General features: G+C 45.8%; 1 protein-coding gene across 1 annotated transcript; it reads left to right on the top strand.

Moving 5' to 3' along the window:
• The first annotated feature begins 874 nt into the window (after positions 1-874).
• LOC140144010 (dual specificity protein phosphatase 14-like) lies at positions 875-15246 on the top strand. The gene is made up of 2 exons (XM_072165837.1): positions 875-1171; positions 14543-15246. The coding sequence occupies exon 2, from the start codon at positions 14605-14607 to the stop codon at positions 15148-15150; it is 546 nt and encodes a 181-aa protein (XP_072021938.1). The 5' UTR covers positions 875-1171; positions 14543-14604; the 3' UTR covers positions 15151-15246.
• Positions 15247-15510: the final 264 nt, after the last annotated feature.

A 15510-nucleotide genomic window follows, 5' to 3' on the forward strand; every position in this document is an offset into this window, starting at 1 on the left:
CCTTCGGTCGTGTTATGGTACGATCCTCAGTTGTTGTGTAGATCACTGTCCCGCACGCCATGTACGTACTGTGTGTTGTGTATGCATTCGACTAATTATTCCATCGTAATAATAAAACGATGCGCTGCGGCGTTTTATTCAAAATCTCGGATAGTTGGCAAAACTGCAGCACCTAGTACCTAGAGTCTTGATTTTTGCAGGATATATTGGTTTCATGTAAAAAAAGAATTTTGAAAAATATTGAGGGCAGCCTCCTCAGCAAATGTTATAATATGGCTGGGGGAGTATAATATGGCTTTCCCGGATGGCTTTAAGGGGCTGTGCAATAATTATGTGTACCCCCGGGGTGGTGAATTTTCAAAATGGTCTGCCAAAAATCGCTTGCCCCCGCCTTTGACATGCCAAAAAACCTTTGCCCCCACCCCCTTTTGACGTGCCAAAATTCTTTGCCCCCCCTTACACATGCAAGATTTTGGGAACCCGAATTTAAAACCTAAAATTGTCTTATATAATGCGAGCAGGAAATTTTGCATATTTGAATGTGTTCCTAATGTTTTCCTACACCTTTTTAGGGCGTAATATAGAAAAGGTGCCCAAAAATACCGGCCTATCTGTGCCAAAAATTTAATCGCTTGACCCCCCCTTTCAACCTGCTAAAAATACTTGCACCCCCTTTTGACCTGCTAAAAATCTTTGCCCCCCCTATAATTCACCAGACCGGGAGTACACATAATTATTGCACGGCCCTATAAAACTGAGAAGGTGAACCAAATGAAATAATAGTCCCACATCGACGATTGTCTTTTTAAAGACTATTCTTGTTTAAAGGAAATTTTATTTGAACAAGGTCCCTAAATCGTCTTTGACTGACCTTTTTCATCAACAAAACAAAAATCCGGCAAGGAAAAAATTGTGATGAACGTCGTCGTCATCGTCATCGAAAGCCAAGTAAACGGCTAAATATAATCTGATGATGTTCTTATTGCAGCAAGGCTGTCAGCGGGTCATCTGAACTTTTATGTACAGTACAGAGATAAAGTTGTCATTGAATTAGAGGTGTAAAAATTCGGCGAAAGAAGCGCCTCACATTCCGGACATCCTACCTTACGAAGTCCAAGTGGCACTTGCACTTCCCTGGGCCTGGTTGAATTGCTTCATCGATTGTGCACAGGTAGGCCTATACAATTACAATACATGTTTATAATAAATTAATATAGTACATTCTGCATTATCATCATTAGACTGAGTGTAATAGACATTGTTAGAGGGTATTTTAAATCTATGATATCACAGACATAGTTGACATACTTAGGGGTTCATTCAAACACTAAAACGGTTGTTTATGCCCGAGCAGCGCCGAGGAGAGGCCGCTTGCGGCCGGCCGCCCGAGGCAGGGCATAAACAACCGCTTAGTCATGAAAATATATGAATGAACCCGTTCATACATACCAGAACATTTTGTGATTCTTATTTCATCAAAATGATAAAAAAAAATTATGAGTAACAGAAATTTATTGAAAAACATGATTTTCCTTGTATTTAATTTTCCCTACCCGGCGATCTCACATCCGGGACACCGGGCATAAACGCTGTTTATGCCCGGCTCTCGACCAATCACGCACGCTGTTATATAGCGTGCAAATTAAAGCAATGTGGTCATGTTTTTTGAGGTGGACACCCAAAAAAGGTGGAGCTGTCACATATTCCAACAAAATTATTCTTCTTCTTCATATATTTTTGCTAAAATCTACCATGAAGAAATGTTTTTGGTCTCATTTTGAAGATAAATTATTAATCTAATGAAATAATAACAAATACAGTTGAACAAATGTATTAATTAATTACAACCGCTTAATCAAGTTAATTAGCCAGGGGTGGAGCCAGTAGAGGAGGAGCCGGTAGAGGAGGAGCCGGTAGAGGAGGAGCTCTGTGTAAATCCAATGAGAAGTTGGTGTTCAATAATAAAATTTATGCACTTAGTTGCCTAGTAGAAGTAAAAATGCATTTGCATAATGTTAATCTTATTTTTAAACTTTCTGTAACTATAATTGCCTAGCTAATCTTAATAAACTTAGTAATTAAGGATCGATTTAACGAGCTTTTAATTAATGCAGGGGAACTTGTCATGCAATACAATGGGTTTTAAATTTTGCATGCATGAAGAAAGGAATGAAAATAAATCTCATCTGTCATAAATAGATCTTTTAAATTGTTTTATCTTTGAAATATCTATCAAATAAATCTTCTCAAAGGAGATTATTGCAGTCAAAGGATTTAATCTGATGACATACAGACATATGATCTCTTGTTATTGTTAAATAGTTTATTGATGTAGGCTAATTGTGCATCTATATGCCTACATGTACATGTACCATTGTTACAATTTATTCACTGTTTAATTGATTTTTGAAACACCCTATATGGAATTGGATATTTAAATGTGATATTAATTTATTATAGCAATTCTTTTTAACTGTAGACGGTATTTTGTTTCCAAATTTTAAGTGCATTTGCTTACAAATGGCACTTAGGGAAAATTTTCATTAAATTAAACAATTTAAAATGCAACTCTTTTCACACCCTGTATAACACAATGGGCTTAACAAATATAGTGCAAACTAAATATTTAATGAAAGGAATAATTGTGTACATTCCAAATATCAAGTTCATTTTCCAATTTAATATACTATGTAGAAATATTGGAGTGGTAAAGAAATGTAATGTTTTAGGTATTTTTCAATGGAATCACCCTGTATATTTTTTGACACACCCTCACCCTGTATATCCACTCAAACTTAACAGATTTGCAATCCTGACAATATATGCTTTCTCAAAATATATAATTTTACATAGTTTGGGTGAAAACTTTTTGAAATATAATCAGAAATACAAAAAAGGAGTTGATTTTTGACAAATTGCAAGATGTGACGCAAGTGGGTCCCACCTCAAAAAACATGACCATGTGTGATTTGTATAAAAAATAAATTCCTATAAAACTGTTAGTTTTCAAGTGCTTCACTAGTAGGTATACTGATCACATTGTTGTTTGTAGCCAAACAAAATGAGTTAAAATGAAGAAAATTGCTATTTCTAGTTCCAGCGCCTAGTGCATCATATCTCGCCGATCGTATTATTATCATGATTAAATGAGTGAATGTTTTTTGGAATTTATTCATTTTACTGGAACTCACTTTTCATGCTTTTTGCAACTTTGCGATGTTGCGTCTCGAGACTTCATCAATTGGACGTAAGACAAATTTAGCGATATACGGTACACACATTACATTTTATGCATCAAGCCGGGCAGCGTCTACAATGCGTGAATCATCTCGCCGATCGTATTTTTATCATGATAATTAGCAGAGCTTCACGCAACTGATAGGATGTACTTAAACAAGACGTTTCATGAATAGCGATATATGCATACAGTTTATGTGCGTCACTGATTCTATGATACACACGCATGTGATGTGTTTATCAAGCACTCAATAGGTTAGTGTATCAGAGATATTTTCTCTGAAAGTGTGAAGCAGGCTCGATCTACTTCGAAGCAGTACATGGAATATAATTGTAGAATTCCTTCTCGCCACCATACACTACGTAGCACATGCAGATATACGTAGTGTAGGAACGGTGTCTTGTGGTTCGGAAAGTCACATAAAGCTGGTGGTCCCGTGTACAGGAAGAGTCAAATCCTGTGCACATTAAGTGTCAGAGCTATTCAAAAAGAGAAGGGGGCCATCCCCAGTTCTGATATATAATCACTTCCTTTAAGTTCCAGAGGACTTCCAGTTTAGCTCAAAGTCAAATGAGGAAGTATAAGAAAGGAAAGGAAAGGAAATCGGTGAACTCCGAATAAAACTGGAGATCCTCAGTTTTAAGAGTACACCCGCCCGTCAGTCCAAAACCCCGTCAGTCCAAACCACCGCTAGTCTGAATTTTAAGCTTACCTGATGCTAACCCTACAACTAACCCTAAACCTAATGCTAACCCTAAACATAACCCTAACCCTAAACCCTAAAAATTCGGACTAGCGGTGGTTCGGATTGACAGTATTTTGGATTGACAGGGCCGGACCCCTGTTTTAAATAAATGTTAAGACTCAGTACACCGGTCGATCTTACCGCTTCCGATGTTGATTAAGATACTTCTTGCATCGATCCCGAGATGCGGAAAAACCAATAGTCATTTTGTCCCACATAAATGAATAAATAACAAAAACCCCGATCCCCGGTGGACTCACCCAAAAGGTGACGCCACACCATATGATCGTCCTTATCCTCCTTGGTCTCCGACTGACACAGACGTGCCTATCGATTGTTCATAGCACTGTGTATCAATTCTCGACCAAAGGCGAGATATACGGTTGTAGTTTCACACCTTAGGTAAAACCAAACCGGTATTGTTCGGCTGAGGATAGTTTTGACGGCATTTTCTGGCGAAAAAGTGACAAAAAACGATCCAAAACTTAGCTACATATCGTGCCTCCGTTTATATACGGGACACACGAGCAATTCAAAATGGCCGCTCGTTGACGCCATTCATTTTGTTTCCCACGTAAAACAACCATTGCAGCCTGTAAGTTACAATAGATGTTTGTACATACACATTGTATTTCATGTACGGTAGGTTATTGTTGCTATGTTAGGGTGATTACTCTATCGTTATGTCTTCATTACCGTCCAATAAAGACGCAGTTAATCAGATATTCATACGGTGGGGATTGGTAGGGACCCGTCTGACATTTTAGTAATAAAGTTAGCCAGTCCTTACTTTTACCACTAACGTTAGCGACCAGCCTCCGTGCTCAGGTTTGCTTACTGGGCTTGAGTCGCGTGTTGGGGGTAGCCCCCTCCCTTTTCTCCTCGCCGCCTCGGCCCTGTCGGGCTTGCCCTTCCTGGTGACGGAGCGGGACCCACACCCGCTCTGTTTCACCCAGGGAGTGCTCACGATCTTCTAGATGTCTTTCTTTTGCTTAGGACTCTCCGAGTTCCAGCTTGACGATTGGGATAGGCTCCGTCATCGCCATAAGACGAAGAAGAAATCTACCAAGGGCACTGGTAAGGTCGATACGGTGGATTCTGCTGTGACAGCCCCTATGTGTCATGGCAGGTCTGCTTAAGGGGGCTCCGTCCCCGGACAAGCAGGCGGTTCCTTCGGGACTGCTAAGCGGCCCAAAGGCTCAGCAGCCAGCGAAAGCACTGACTATACGTCGGAGCAAAGTAGCAGGCAGCAGAGCGGTAACCACCAGCGGAAACCCTAGCGGGTTTTGCAGCAGGAGGATACCAGTCGACACGGTAGATTCTGCTGTGACAGCCCCTATGGGTCATGGCAGGTCTGCTTAAGGGGCTCCGGTCCCCGGACAAGCAGGCGGTTCCTTCGGGACTGCTAAGCGCCCCCAAAGGCTCAGCAGCCAGCGAAAGCACTGACTATACGTCCGGAGCAAAGTAGCAGGCAGCAGAGCGGTAACCACCAGCGAAAACCCTAGCGGGTTTTGTAGCAGGAGGATACCAGCCCTCTAGCGAAAATCCTCACGGGTTTTTAGCAGGAGGACACCCGCCTGTTGCAGGCATGTCTCACGGGCTCAAACAGCCACAGTAGTAGCTAGCGACGGGCAGCATGCAAGGGTACCCGGCTTGCCTGGGTTGAACCCTAGCATGCATGGGTTCAGCAGAGAGACGATACCGCTGCTAACGCTGTGGGTGTAGTCTTAGCAGAACCAACTGGGGTTGTCACACGGCAGCGCCCCATGGCGGGACCGCCGAGTGATACCCTGGGCCCTAGAATAGCTGCTGGCTGTCCACAGGGACTGGCTGGCGATTATTCAGGGGTTGGGCTCGCAGTCTCTCACGGGACAGCGACCCAGGTGCATTCGGTGGCAGCTACAAAGACGAGCTACGGCTTGACTTCAGTGGTAGCCGCTATGCACCCGCCCATAGCTGCCGTGAGTGGTCCGCCACACACAGCGACCTTGGGCGAAGCTCTAGAGGGTACAGTAAGTAGCTTGAACAGCCTAGCTGATCAACAACCCACTTATGTCCTCGAGAGCCAGCGGAGCGTGGGTGATCCATTACCGTCAATGGGTCAATTACCCTCTCTTGATCGATCACTGTCAAATCAACAGGGCATAGCTCCATTGATTGACGCTGCCTATTCAGGTGGCGAGGTGATTGATCGGGGTATGCACGCTCAGCTACCCGTGGTCCTAGGCAAGCTCCCTCTAGCCAAGGGACAGCCGGTATAAGCGGGGTACCCATACACATCGGCTTGATCCCCTTGCGGGGAACGCAGTGAGGCATGGGTACAGTGGTACACAGCCGGAGCCCTCACGGGCACCTACGCTAGTACCGCAAGGGCCGGTACCACGCCAGCACACAGCTTGATCCCCAAACAGGGAACGCAGTGTGGCGAGGGTACAGCGGTCCACAGTTGGGAACCCTCACGGGTACCCACGCTGATACCGCACCGGTACCGCAGCACCGCTTTAGTCGCCACAGTCTCTGTGGCAACAAGGGGGAGGCGGTGCTGGTACTGCAGTACCATGGGGTTACCCTGGTGGCGGATCCTTTCAGGGTCAGCTGCCGGCGGGGTATGCCCCGTGGTACCCGCCGCAGGGTGTTTCTTCCACGGCCTAGCACCGTGGCAAGTGTCGCCAGCGATGGCCACGCAGTACCATCATCAGCTGTTGACCAGGCCAGCCGGCATGGGGCTAACCCAGATCTTGATCAGGGTAGGCCCCGTGCTGCTAGCGCTAGGACGACGGCTGCGAGAGCATGCGGACCCAGTGGTGCCATGGCGGATACCTCAGGGTCTTGCGGGAGTACTCCCTCTTCTGCTGGCAGGTAGTCGGCGAGCCACACAGTGGTTATGCCTTCTTACCCGCTTTCAGATGCCCGTCCTCAGTTACCGTCATCATCAGAGCATGATACGGATACTGTGGGCGAGGGAAAGGAGTCGGAAGCTGAGTCCGGTAGTGACATCACTACAGTCTCCTTCCCCCGCTGCCCCGCGAGGGGAGCAACAGCACTGATCTTCCTCCGGACACCCCCTAAGGGGGAGTCCATGGAGGAGGACCAGGGATCCTTTCAGTAGGATGCTCAGCTGCTGCTTCCTCACAGGGGACGCCTGCACTCTCATTCCCGGCAAACCTCACGGGTGGATATCGTAGGGCTGTCGAGCTCAGTAGAGCTACGACGCCGCGGGCTTGCACGCTTCCTCTGCGTGTAACGCGGGAGGACCACGAGACCTACCTGAGGGGATCCGAGAGGGACCCAGATGTCGCCAAGCGTATCACGCTCCGACAACATCTGAGCTCTTCCGCGGGGTGAGCCTATTAGCGGTGCTAACAGCTAGCCTCACCGAGAGCTCCATGGGCCTAGCCCATAGGGTGTCCACTCAGCTGGGAGGGGCCTGCCACTCCAATCGCTCAACGCGATGGAAAGGCAGGGTCCCTTTTTCTCTTTGGATGCTTCTGCGCCACGGTGGAGGACCGTGCAAAGAAGCTACCAACGGGAGCACTCTGAAGAGGTCGGAAACTGCCCTTACCATGGGTAGGAGCTCCGACTTCAGCAGGCCGTGCACCACCAACAGTACCCGAGCCCACTACCTCTGCAGCACCCATTTCTGGGAGGCGCAAGGGTAGCACAGGAACAGCTGGCAAGCCCCGAGGAAGAGCAAGCGCTCTTCCAAGGGAAGCTAGGCAGAGCATTCCTGGGGGCTCAGCGGTTTTTCCACAGGGGATCTCCCAGTGGATCGACCGCTTATGGCTTTCACCCAGAGGTGGGAAACCATCTCTTTGCGTGCCTGGGTATGGTCAGTGGTGAGTGGGGGTTACAGACTGGCAACCCAGTCTCCCCACATTCGCCTGCACATTTCAGAGGTCCACAGTAGTGCCGCCAGACGGCCCCCAGCGTCGGGCACTACTGACAGGGATCACACAGCTTCTCACGAAGCGGGCGATTGTCCCGGTCTACCCCCGTTCTACGGGTGATCTTGGAGCCATTGGCTCCAAGGAAGACCGGCGACGGGAGCCCCATCCGGAACCGCAGGCCGCTGAACACGTTCTTCAGGCCCAAGAGGTTCAGAATGGGGACTCTCGCCCCGGTGCTAGCCTGCCCCATCAGGGGCATGGGAACAGCATCGCTAGATCTCTCGGACGCCTATCTGCATATGCCAATCGCCTCTCAAGATCGGAGGCATCTGCGCTTCTAGGTACAGGATCAAAATTACCAGTTTTGATACCGCCATCCGCCTGTCCATCTCTCCCAGGGTGTTTAACACTCTTGGTCAGAGCGGTGGCAGCGCACCTGAAGCACAGGGGTGTCAACATCAGTTGCTACCTGGACGCTTGGCTCATATACGGACGCACTCCACTGAAGACTACGGGTCTCATGGGGTTGATAGTCCGTGGGTGCGGGACCCTGGATTTTTGATCAGCTCAAAAAGTCCAGCGTGGTCCCGACGCAGACACCACTATTTGTAGGGGCCCAGATCACCCTCACGGAGGGGTTCGCGGTGCTCTCACCCGAGCGGTGATTTAACATGGTGCGGTGTGCCTGACTCTTGGCCGAGTCTCGGCAAAACCCGCTGTGGCATGGATGAAGGTGGTAGGCCTAATGGCCAGTATGGTAGACCTCGTACTGTACTGCCGCTTTCTACGTTAGGCTTACCCAACTACACCTTCTAGCCTTCTTGCAGGCCCAGTCGTCACCCAATATCTGGCGCGGTTCCGTTGTCAGAGATCGCGCGAGAGGAACTCTGGTGGTGGACCCATCAGCCCAATTTGACCCAGGGTGTCAGGTTCCTGCACCCCGGTATGTCACGTAGTGACGACCATAGCGCCAAAACGGGGCTGGGGGTCCACATCCACGGAGACTCCGCTCGGGCCTATGGGGCCATAGAGACAGAGTTTCACATCAACCTCCTCGCTTACGAGGAGGTGATCGTGGAATCACATACCGTTGTCCTGACGGATAACACAACCGTGGTAGCCTACCCCAACAGACAAGGGGACTCCGGGCCACCACGATTGAGCCTGCATGCACGACACCTGATAGGGTGGTGCAAGTTCAGGCAGATTACGATGAGAGCGATACACATCGCGGCGTCACCAGCATCCTCGCGCACAATCTGTCACGAGGAAGGGTGTCGGGACCAGCAGAATGGTCCCTTGCTTCGCAGGTCGCTCAGACGATCTTCAAGGGGAGGTACCACCCCTCGAAAGATCTGTTCGCATCTCATCGCAATCATCCACTGCCGGTGTACTGCTCAAGGGTCGCGGACCCCCAAGCATTCACCGTGGACGCTCTGTCCATAGACTGGGGAGGGCTGACAGCTTATGCAGTCCCTCCGATCTCACTACTCATGAGGGTGGTGGCCAAGATCGGGTGGGAAGACTGCATTGTCATTCTGCTAGCGGCAAGGCCGCTGGCACTCCCCGAGGTACCAGATCTACTCCGGATGCCCGGAGCGGAGGTACCCAGTCTATCACTAGAGCACCTGCAGTTAGCTGCATGGCCCTTACCAGGGAACACGCAGCGGAGGGATACTTTTCATCAGAAGCTGTTTTTTCTCATCGCCGGGCTAGACGGAAGTCTACCCTCCGTGCGTATAGCCAGAGTCTGGCTCCATACTACGCTTGGTGCAATGAGACAAATAGCTCTCCCGCTAGAGCCTCTGTGCTGCTAGTTCCGGAGTTTCTGACAGAAAAGTTCCAAGCAAGACTTCAGCGGGCCACTGGGGCCAGCTATAAGTCAGCTGTCCTCTCCATTCACCGAGGTTTCGAGACGGGTCGACTATCATAGCCGATGGTTACCTTATTAGTCTACGCCTCGACGGTATGTTCAACGAGTGTCTACTAAAAGGAAAGTGATCCTCCTAGGGATCCCAACACAGTCTTAGATTACTTTAAGGGTCACCCTTTTGACCTTCCGTCCAAAAGCGCCGCTTAAATACGTAACTCTCAAGATGGCTTTCCGGTTTGGCGTTGGCTTCGGACGGCGGTGCTGAGTTGCACACGGTCTCGAGGTTAGCTTCCGTGTTCACAAACACTGGAGCGACACTGTTTCGGCGCTCTGTTCTCGTGACTACGAACGGGCGCGGTGCATACCGACATTCGTCCCTCTCCAATCCCCAGGGTTGGGCAAGGTTCGGCTGAAGCCAAAGATAGGCTGGGGTGTCCGATAAGGCGCTGCAGCACTATTTCTTCCGAACACAAGCCTTGCGAGGGACTCACGACCGCATTCATCACCCTTACAGAGCCTTTCGGTCCAGCCGCTGTCGCAATGGCTGGTCCAGGTGTTGGTGGGGTCCGGGGGAATCGCGAAGGTTTCGCGTCCCACGACCCACTCGACACGAGCTATCTCATCATCTTGGGTATACCGCTCGGTTGTCCCTTGAGGAGATCTAGCAGGCGGTGTCCCGAAGCCACCTTCGCCTTCTCTCACGATACTTCCGCTTACGTTAGTAATCAGAGACGGGCGGAGGTTTACCGGGACATTGTTCGGCGATCATAATACGGTGGTGTACGGGTACCAGGTTTTCAGACTATACAGAATACTCAGCATGGTAAGAACCAGTGTCGCTATTCTTAACCACCAAACTTATTAAGTAAGGAGGTTTATGTCTGTGATCGCGTGGTCTTTTATGTTTCCCGACCGTTGGGGGAAAATATTTTCTGACCTCGCGAAAACCATCGTTACCCGCTCCCGATCCCTGATCAGATGCTGACCAATCTTGTACCTCCATCCGTCGGTTACTTGCTAGATCGATCTTTCAGATGTTGATGCAAGAAGTATCTTAATCAACATCGAAACGGTAAGATCGACCGTGTACTGAGTCTAGTCCCAAACAAAAATGTTTGGTAGACTCATAACCGTGCGATCTTACCTTTCCGATGTTGATTATCCCGACCCCGCCACCCCCTACAAGTTTGGTCCGGTAGGGGATCCCAAGTCGGATAAGGGATTTATCATATGGTGTGACGTCACCTTTTGGGTGAGTCCACCGGGGATCGGGGTTTTGTTATTTATTCATTTATGTGGGACAAAATGACTATTGGTTTTTTCCGCATCTCGGATCGATGCAAGAAGTATCTTAATCAACATCGGAAAGGTAAGATCGCACCGGTTATGAGTCTACCAAACATTTTTGTTTGGGACTAATTTTACTGTAAATGCACTTCAGGCTTTAGTCTTTCACAGGGCATTTGTACCAAAACATTGTTTAAAGCCATATTATAACATTTGCTGAGGAAGACGCCCTCACTGAATTTTTAAAATTCCTTTTTTTACACGATTAAATTGTACTTTATTAAACCAATGTACCCTGCAAAATCAAGACTCTAGGTGCTGTAGTTTTGTCAAAATCCGAGATTTTGAATAAAACGCCGGATTCGGCGCTTTATTATTACGATGGAATTATTAGTCGAACGCATACACGATGTTCATAACACACAGTACACTGCGTATGGGGGCGGTGATATACACAACAAAGGGTCGTACCACAACATGACCGAAGGAGTGGTACGTATTGGCGACATGTGCGCTGGTAGTAAATTCCAATTTTCTTTGCTTTGCCGTAGTTGTTCGCTCAAAAATAAAAGGGATATATCTGATAGTAAAAGCTAACATTTTATGGCAAAAAATGCTAATCTATTTTGTTTGAAAATGTTATAATATGGCTTTAAGTTTGCTTTGAATCTGAATAATTAGTACCGGGTAATTACAGTGCAGATATCTGCTATCTACTGAAGATAGCAAGATAATACTGTGATGAACACTGAACAATGTGGAGAAATTGTGGAGAATTGGAGAAATTTTGCTCAAAATGCGCTCAAAGCGCGCCGAAATTCCAATTTTGAGGACTAATTGTTCAAGAAAGCGGGTCATTCAGTGTAGGCTACTGAAAAAAACGGGGTCATTGGGTGTAGGATTTGCCAAAAATACCAGGATCTTTTCATGGGCACATGATGTATGTCAATATAGGCCTATGTAGGAGTGCCCCCCCAGGTGAAGTGGAAAACCTCTATACCCCTCGTCTAAATGAACCATTTTTTGTGACACATTTTCTAATGAAAAGGGTTTGTTGCAAAAAAAAGTTATAAGGCATGTATTGATACAGAATGGCATGCACACAGTTGGGTGCAATGCTTACATTAGTTCAGTTGTTTATAATGAATGACACGCTTATTACACCCAGTGGCGTAACTTTGGGCCAGGGTGCCCGGGGGTGAAAGTAGATTGGGTGCCCCTGATCAAGGATGTGCATAGTCCGACGTGTAGGACAGTGGCGTAACTAGAGGTTATGGCGCCCAGGGCTAAGGATACATAATGGCACCTCTCCCCAGTTCTGGGAGCAGAGCGCGTGCAAATTTGCACAAATAGGACCAATCACGCATTAATTATTTATTTTGGTCATAATGAAGTTGAATATCGGTCTTGATCTTTCAAATGATTTTGTGCTGAAAATTTTGACTTTCCTTGCTGGAGGGGACGCAGAATCGACGCTGAATTGGTTAATTTGTACCGCGGTAACCGCGCCGCCCGAAATTTTTTCGTGTGGGGCAGTTAGTGGACTTTCGCAGTTAATCTGTCTTGAGCGATCAGTCTTGAGTACCGGTATATAGTTGCTAATTAAGAAAAAAACAGGTCCTACTCGTCAGACTATATGTGCATGGTGCAGTGCTAATCAATTTTGGTATTGAAAGCCATAGACCTACCGAATAACTTCATGTTAATAAAAAAATGTTTTCATCTTCTCCAATGTCTTTAAAGATTCGTCACTAGCTGTAGTAACGTAGCTAGGGGTTGTGACTTTATTGACGAGCGTGTGGCGGAGTAACAAAAGCTGAATAATTTCCGCCTATACCTGAACAAACATTATACAGGCCTACAGAGTTTAAAAACTAATGTTAGAAATGGACAATGGCGATGACAGGGGGAGGAGTGTGGGGGAAATGCCCCAGTCAGAACTCTTGCCCCCCCACCCCCCACCCCAATAAAAACCCAAAATTATGAACATGTCCACCTTTTGTGGCAAATTTGTGCAAAATTGGTTGATTTCTCCCCTGAAATTCACTTTTCCCCCAGTGCACCCTCCCCAATTTTATTTTGTTCTGGTGCTGCTACCACTGGAGATGAATGTGCTCATGGAAAACTAGAATCAGTGGCTACCAGCCAGGGTTCGATTTACTTTGAAAAACTTGCATAGCAATTTTTAGCGAAAATATTATTTAGGTGATGTTCTTATAATATTAGCATATTTATATGATTATGTTTACATTGTAAAATAATGCTATACAAGCTTTTATTTGTGTAGCAGGTTGTCCAAAATGGGGAGCATTTTACTCCATCCACGACACAAGTAAAATCGAACCCTGCTACCAGCAGCTTCTTTTCTCGACTTGTATCTAGAACTGGGAGTGTCCTAAATTTTATAGCTAATTAAGCAATTTGTTTCTGCATTGTACTTATGAATAAATAATGTAAACATTAAGATATGATAGCAACTATACATTAAATTTAGTTCATTTTTGTCAGTATTCCGCAGTTAAAATTGATCATTTCTTGCTAGTTTTACTAGTGTAAAATGTATGGACAGACTGGTGAGTTTACATTGGTAAATTACTAAAATGATAGTAAAATGGTTCTTAATAAATATTATTGTAGCCACGTAGTCACATACATCAGTGTTATATATTTTACTGTGAAATATTTATAGATTCTATTTGTACAGAATATTGTGATTGAAAGTATATCCTGGTAAACAAACATGTACGTAGCTTTGCCAACATTTTGATCAGAAACCAGCATTACAGTTAAGCACTGTGTTTTCAGAAATTTCTGTTGAAAAAAAATCAAATTCCTTTGAGAGCTGAGTTTTATATCCGGATGTAGCTTTCACAGAATTAATATAAATTTACCCATTAATAACTTGTAATTTCCATTAACTATTAAATAAAAGCTTTTTTTCGTGGTGTCATTTAATAGTGAAGCATTTAGCATTTTTACAACCTATTAAGGACCCATTATCGGTAGTTGTCACCAAAAAAGGCCCAATCAAAAATCACTCAATTTATCATTTCAATGATCCTATTTGTATGGGGAACAAAATTTATCTGCAAAACTAGCACTAGCATGCTAGCAAAAGGCCAGGGCTATTTTTCCAATGTAACTAATCGTTGCGGAAGCTGGGGGACCCCCAATATAAACTGCTACAATGTGTACCATTTGTCAAATGGCTTGCAAATATTACAAATTGTTTTTCTAGGTCTTTACAAATGAACTGCAGTTTTCTATTATGAATCCAAATGAACTCAACATGCCAGTTCTGACAATAATAAAATGAACGCCAAAAGAACTAGAAACAAATTTCATTTTGTTGAAAATCTCATGAGATTATTAGAGTTGCTGGTTGGTAGAAAATGCTTCCAATTATAAATTATTCCTTTTGCCTTTTGTGCTCATGTGCATGTATACATGGAGAGTAACAAGTCAAAATAATTAACCAGTTTTATCATTTTATCTTTTCTCAATTCATACAGAATCTTCCACGTTGACGTCGCTACTGAGGTGCTGCTTTTCCCCACCCCGGCAGTCTGACAACATGGCTATACGCTACTCCCAACTTCATCACATCAGTGAAATAACTGACCAATTATATCTCACAAGTGCCTACGGTGCAAGTAGTCCGACAGCACTCCGGGCGAAAGGCATCACATGTGTCGTCAACGCTACTCTGTCATTTCAAGTACCCACACCATCGAATATAAAAGATATCGAATACATACGGGTACCTGTAGATGACGCACCAAGTGCCAATTTATCCATGTACTTTGATTCTATCGCAGATAAGATACATAATGTGAAAAGAGCAAGAGGGCGCTGCTTGGTACACTGCTACGCAGGCCGTAGTCGTTCAGCATCGCTTATAATGGTGTATCTTATGAAATACGAACACATGACTTTGAAACAAGCGCACACGTATGTCAGAGGTAGGAGACCAGTGATTAGACCTAATCCAGGGTTCTGGAAGCAGCTGATTCATTACGAGCGAACTGTGAAAGGAAAAAGCACTGTGAAGATGGTTCCTTCATCTATAGGCTGGATACCAGATATTTACAAGGAAGAAATGAAAGGATTGGTTTGGTAGCAATGGTGTGATTATCATTCATGCACCCTGGATGTACAGTTATACACCCAGGACTTGCAGAATTTTAGAATTTCAACTTGCCCATTGGGCAAGTCCACTTAGGGACCGTTCATAAATACTTTGGTGGGGGGGACTGGGCACTTGGAATTTTTGGAGTCAAAACTTTTTTGACCCCCCCCCCCTCCAGAGAACCTTAAACTTTTTTGACCCCCCTCTTTAGACATACAAAACTTTTTGCCCCCCCTTTTCCAAGAGGTTAAAAACAGTCTGGGGAGGGGGCTACTCCATTTGTGCAAACTCAGTCACAATTATAGGCCTACATGTTTGTTCATACATTTATTTATAATAGGCCTGTTTCCT

This window comes from Amphiura filiformis, unplaced genomic scaffold, assembly GCF_039555335.1.
Source record: "Amphiura filiformis unplaced genomic scaffold, Afil_fr2py scaffold_37, whole genome shotgun sequence".
NCBI classification, from domain to species: domain Eukaryota; kingdom Metazoa; phylum Echinodermata; class Ophiuroidea; order Amphilepidida; family Amphiuridae; genus Amphiura; species Amphiura filiformis.

Excerpts from the sequence above, each read along its gene's own strand:
- LOC140144010 (XM_072165837.1), top strand. The coding sequence starts at position 14,605 with ATGGCTATACGCTACTCCCAACTTCATCACATCAGTGAAATAACTGAC.